Source organism: Sardina pilchardus, chromosome 18 (genome assembly GCF_963854185.1).
Source record: "Sardina pilchardus chromosome 18, fSarPil1.1, whole genome shotgun sequence".
NCBI classification, from domain to species: Eukaryota; Metazoa; Chordata; class Actinopteri; order Clupeiformes; family Clupeidae; genus Sardina; species Sardina pilchardus.
This window is the reverse complement of record NC_085011.1, coordinates 18,402,874-18,409,012: the sequence shown is the minus strand read 5'-3', so window position 1 is coordinate 18,409,012 and position 6,139 is coordinate 18,402,874. Positions and strand designations below refer to the sequence as shown.

The following is a 6,139-nucleotide window of genomic DNA, read 5'->3' as shown; positions in this document are numbered from 1 at the left end:
GCTATTGGTGGACATGAGGAAATGCCTGTTGCTGGGTAAGAAACTGGAGGTCTCGGCCTATCAGGATGTAACCACACAGGGAGTTCAGTTGTCATTCCTTTTTTCTTCTTACATTGAAAACGCATGGGGAGTAAGATTTTTACTTTCTCACATCTGATGATTTTGTCTTTGAATTTTTTTTTTAAATTTTGTCTTTTAGAATCTTTTTGACGGATATATTTTAAGTCAATATTATGACTTTTTTTGGACAACGAATGAGCTCCAGCCTCAGCAATAGCTTCACAAATCTGCCCAGCGGACCAGTAATCTTTCATTGACATGCAACAGATGGCGAGCCATTGTTGGTGGTGGGCTGGTGCTTCACTGCACAGTAGCGTTGTGTTTGTATTCTATAGGTCTGACCTGACCTCTCTCTCTCTCTCTCTGTGTGTGCCGCTACACAGAGGCCCAGGGCATGGAGGATATACTGGATCTATGTGCCAGGGATGAGTGGCACTGAGAAGCCTAAAGCTCAGAACACGCAGGCAGGCTGGCATGGGTCATTTGCTGTGCCGAGTTATGCATTATGATGATGCTTTAGGAACGTGCCGTCGGGATATCACCACTCTCTACGGGGAGATTACAGATTAAGGGGGGAGGACTTTTCACAGAAGACAGATTGCAGGGTGAACGTGCCCCGGGACCCACCTCACCCATTAAGAGACGGGCTAATGACGCACTCAGCAGAAAAAGCTATAACAACCCCCCCTTCAATGCACCCCCCCATACACAATATAACATTGCAGATGTGGTTGTTGAGCCTTGATAAAAACTAAAAAAAGATGGTGGTGGTGATAGGCAGAGACAGTCTAATCTGACATTTGCAAGAGTTTACCCAAGCTGTTTGCTTTGCTTTGCTGTAAAAACATATTGGCTCAGTTGAGAATGGAGAAGTATGTGAATCTGGATGATGAGCTGAGTGATGTCGAGGAGATAAATTTATGAATGAACATATGAGGTCACCACTCTACACTCTTGAATGTGTTGAAAGCAACACAGCTTCTGTTGTTTTTAACACATCTCTGTGTCGAGACAGAGACAACACAGTTTGTGTTGTTTCCTTTTATTATTTCAAGGCAATTAATGCTGTAGAACTTTTGTTGATTTTGCACAGATTGAAATGGTGCAGCATGGCTTACAAGCCTTCATCATATTTTCTTATTCTAGTGATATGCTGCTACCCTGACTGGAAGTAAGCAGATTATGGAGGGAATACGTTAATCTGACAGAGTGTATTAGGTTATCGTATGTGCTGTGGCCATGTTGTTAAGTGCCTCAGATGGAGTGAGGACCTATGCATAGAGTGTCTGGCCGGACACAAATCGCCACGAAGAGCGTAAATAAAACATGACCAGTGCACGGGCACTTAGTGGCGGAGAGTGCATGTGGGGGCAGAAATGTAGGGCACAAAGTTTTCTTTTTGTTTTCACCAGCACTAAAAGTTTGGAGAAACTACCTGGGGGCACTCAAAAGAAAAATGTGTGTGTGTGTGTATGTGTGTGTGTGTGTGTGTCTGTCACATTCAAGAAAGCAGAGATGTTACCTGTTTTTCTGGAGAAATGATTTGGGGGTGGCAAAGCGAATTGTCTGCTCCTGGCCTGCGGCACCTCGGCCACCTGGCTCCCTGCCACGAGGACACACTTCTCCACTTCTCTACACCAGACAGATTGCAACGGACCACACAATGACCGCACTGTTGCACTGATATGGGGAACACGAGGACACAGAAGCAAACTGTGCAACACTAACGCATGGGCCATAGGAGAGAACGCAAGTGCAGACACAGACAGGCACCCACACGGGCATAAATAACTACAGTGCTAACACACACATTAACACTAAAACCTATATTCCACATACATCAGGCATGGATTCGGCCCTGATCTGTCCCACTTAGCTGCTATCTACACACGCACCCGCACGCACACACACATGCACGCACGCACACACACACACTCACACATAATGGCGTGAGGACATACTGACAGAAAACAGGAGCCAGACATATTTACATCCCAGCTTCTCTGTTATACACCAGCCCATGCGCCCTGTCAGCTCCTGGCCATAACTCAGTCCCCTGGGTGTCTATTTGGGCCGCACGCTGAATTATGGTGATGACAATCAGGCATTTGCATCCCCGAGTGCCCACTGGGTTCCGCTCCTCCATTATCCTGCCCACCGCCCCTCCGCTCCACGCCAGCTCAGCTAATGGCATGCCCGTTGTTTCATGTCCACTGCCGATTGCTCATGACTCACGTACTGAGTAAGGCCTGAGTGACCTTTCTCTCTCTCACTCCACGTTTCTGTTTCATTTCTTTTTTCTTTTTTAAAATCTGTTTTTTTTTTTGTCTTTTTGTCTCCAGGATGTGTGTGTGGCCCAGGACTGCAAATCATCGACCCGTTCTGCAAGATGACCTCTGAGGGGGAGATCTATCACCTCCCCCTCAACGTCTACGTCATTATCCTGGGCATCGGCCTCTTCATCTTCCTGCTCAGCATGATCTTCTGCTGCTACCTGTTCAGGTGGGACCCTCCCTCTTGCCACCTGGGCTGGTAAGGACCAGGGCTGGCACGTTTGTGTCACTTTTGAAATCTACTTTTATTACAATTCAAATTCACATTGTTTTCTTACTGATTCTCATTGTTGTGGTGAAGTAGTATGACTTTTCAGAGTATCATTTCAGTCCAGTACAATTAAAAAATGGGTTCACTTACAGGTTGAGGCGGCAAGGCACAAGAGAACAATATGGATACAATGAGGTAAGTCTAAACTGTCCAAAATTACCAAGTGAAGGCAGATTGATGAAGTCATTAAACATCACAAAGGTTTTAGTTTTTTTACTGAGTTTTTTTTCTCTCTTTCTGTAGGTGGTTCTGAAAGGAGCCAGCAAGAAACTGAGTCTTCTTGGAGTAAGTTCAGCTCCCTCATGTACAACTGTAATCTTGAAAGAGTTGCCAAACTATGTGGACACGTCTGAACGCATTTGGGCCCAGTCAGATAGTGTGCTGTGATGCAGTCAGGGTGCCTCGTGCTTTAGCTTGCTTAAAGACTGAAGAGAGAATTTTCCACTCAAACAAATTGTCCACAAGACACAACAACAAAGGTCTGTCATGGAGGACTAACATTTTTAATCTCCCTTGCATTCTCTCTCTCTCTCTCTCTCTCTCTCTCTGTGTGTTTGACCTACAGCAAACCTGTGCAGTGTGTTTGGAGGAATTCAGGAGTCGAGATGAGCTTGGAGTGTGTCCTTGCTCACATGCTTTTCACAAAAAGTAAGATAAGCTATCATCTTTATTGCATACCTACCGTACCTCTGTTTCTCTCTTCTTCTTTGTGTCATTTTCGCTGCATTCTCTCTTTACTGCTTAAACACCATCTTTTATCCAGTAAATTCACACTTATACTGTCCTCCCCACTGGCACAGCTCATAAAGTCATACCCGTGATGCTTCATCTATGGCATGTTTATTGCTACTTACAAATGGGTTTATTGGGGATCTGCCAGCTTAGCGTTCAATTGAAGTGCGGGTTTTGCATGCTTGTATGACTGCTCAACAATAACCGGACTATCTACAGTCTACTTTGCACCCACAGCTACAAAACAAACAGACAGAAGTAGATGTAATTACACAAGAATGCAAAACTACTTGCCATCACAAGGAAAGCTCTGTATGTGGTATACAACAATCAAAGAAGGGAGGCTGTATTCAAACTGAAGGCACCTTATCAAGAAATGTGGTTTCGGATGTATTTCACAATATTCTATGGAGCAGAATTATAACAACAGTGTGCTAACAAGCTAAGAGCCGACTAACATCCCTTGAAAACAGCAACAATGTTGGCACTGATTAGCTTGCTAGCTGCTGTATTTTGCCGACGGATATAGTGATGTGGTCTCTCCTCACATATAAGAGCAACAACACATCATCAAACATGTACAGTAAACTCACATTTACTGTACATACACTCTCAGCAACACCTACCAAATATTACACACCAAACAACCCCAGAAACAGACCTGGAATGTGCTGCACCAACCAATTCAGAGCAATGCTACAGCCATTTCGTGTTCTGGCTCTACAGTGTGCACAGTGTTGTACACACATGAAACCTCTTGATTAGACTGTTGCGGAAGCCTCTCTGTCACTCTCAAGCTTATCAAATATCTTGTAATTAACTTCTCATTTATCTCTCTCATTTTCCTCTGTCCTGTTCCCTTTCTCTTTGTCTGTCTGATCCGTTCTATATTCCTCTCTCTCTTTCCATCTTGCCTGGTCTCTCTCTCTCTCCCCTGTAACCCCTGCTCTCTCCTTTCTTGTTACCCCCCATCCCATTCTCTCTCTCTCTCTCTCTCTCCCTCTCCCTCTGTCTCTCAGGTGTTTGGTGAAGTGGCTGGAGATCCGCAGTGTCTGCCCCATGTGCAACAAACCCATCTGCCGGCTCCAGCCAGACCCCCCTCAGGGTGCGGAGGGGCCGCAGGGCCTCCTGGAGGTGTGAGAGAGAGAGAGGCCCCCGACGCTGCGGCCCCAGGCACCCACCAACACACCGCCTCAAGTGTCCTCTTTCCGAGAGAGTGAGAGGGAAGAGAAGATGGAGAGAAGAAGAGAAAGAGAGAGGGGGGAGAGAGAGAAAGAAAAAGAATAACACAACACTTCACTGAGAGATAACAAAGTCCTCTCTGTACCTGACCACCAACACAAACACACACCCTCCGTCCTCTATAGTCTCCTCCTCACACCCACCTACACACACACACACACACACACACACACATATACATCACACACGCACACACACTTATACAGACAAACACACCCACCGATATACATGCACTTATTAAATGGACTTGGGTTGCCTGGTAACTGACATAAACACTAAGACAGAAGAAGGAGGTGACAGGAGAATATGTGTGTGGCCTAATCTGAGACGCTTGTGTAACAGACTTTCTATATGTGGGAGGGTGATAGGCTGATGTTGGTAACCACTTGAGAGTCGTGTTTGTGTCCTGTGGCTCCAATGGCTTGTACAGTGCCTGGAGAAATGGAAATCGACACTGCCCAACATAAAGGTAACAGTAAGATCCCCCATCGACGGTTTCACGTGTTGGTGAAAACCTGCCACTAGCTATCATAAGACACAGGTTTGAAGTTAAACAACCAAACCCTGTCACAGATATACTGAAAACAAGTATGTATTTCAGCTGTGTCTGGTTCTGGTTTTGGAGAGCCACCTCACCAGTTGGTTTTCCCCATACTTGTAGAGATGAGCAAGAAATTAGATGAAATGAGTCTCAGTAAAGCACAACTAACCACTTCCTGCCCAGTGGAAGCAAAGATGGTGGAATAAACGACCCAAGGTGGCCCTGCGAGACCAAGACCGACAGCAATTTTAGATAGTGTTTAAGTTATTTCTAAGTAGTTATTTTGTATTATTATTATTATTATTATCATCATTATTATTATTGGCTTTCAATAAAGTGTAATGTTTCCGTGAAAAAGATCCAGTTGTGTTCTGTCTAGTGTAAACTGTAACGGCAAAAATCCACAAGGCCTTGAATACATTTGACAAACTTGAAATGTTGTGTCCAAATTGTCCAGATAAGGCAGACATTTTCTTCTCCAGTCAAATGTTCTGCACTGGTCTCTTTTTTTGGCTCGCCGAAGAGAGTGCAGCTGGGCATTTAACCTGTGTGAACAGTAGGCTGACCTAATGTAAGGTTGAAAAAAGAAATCCAACAAAAGCCCTTTTCATGACTGGAGTCAACAAAATTCCCAGCGTTTCACCGTAGTGACTTATGTGTCAGTGGAGCAGCCTTGTGACGCTGTCACTAACTGGGCATTCCACATCAAAGGCTAACAAAGAACAGCCTGCTGCCATAGAATTCACTTCAATATTTCCCATTGAAACAAAGAAAGGCGGCGCTAATCATTTGCATGGGCACATCTTTTGGACTGCAGTTGTTACAGGGGAGGTCAAATGCCCTCCGTGGGTCAAGATGTCTGCATGCTCATTTCAGATTTTATACTAGACTTGTCAAACCCCCACTCCACACACACACACACACACACACACACACACACACACACACACACACACACAC

The 6,139-nt window shown here is 45.0% G+C and overlaps 1 protein-coding gene across 4 annotated transcripts in view; it reads left to right on the top strand.

Moving 5' to 3' along the window:
* Positions 1-5,565, top strand: part of si:dkey-51a16.9 (RING finger protein 122) — a 10,037-nt gene extending 4,472 nt beyond the window's left edge. For 3 of the 4 annotated variants that reach the window (XM_062519523.1, XM_062519521.1, XM_062519520.1), the window contains 5 exons: positions 2,403-2,592; positions 2,757-2,799; positions 2,908-2,949; positions 3,230-3,312; positions 4,416-5,565. In XM_062519523.1, coding sequence (XP_062375507.1) covers positions 2,450-2,592; positions 2,757-2,799; positions 2,908-2,949; positions 3,230-3,312; positions 4,416-4,536 — 432 coding nt within the window. In that variant the 5' untranslated portion in view covers positions 2,403-2,449 and the 3' untranslated portion in view covers positions 4,537-5,565. The remainder of the gene's footprint in view (positions 1-2,402; positions 2,593-2,756; positions 2,800-2,907; positions 2,950-3,229; positions 3,313-4,415) is intronic. The other variant, XM_062519522.1, reaches the window with a different exon arrangement.
* The last annotated feature ends 574 nt before the right edge of the window (positions 5,566-6,139 follow it).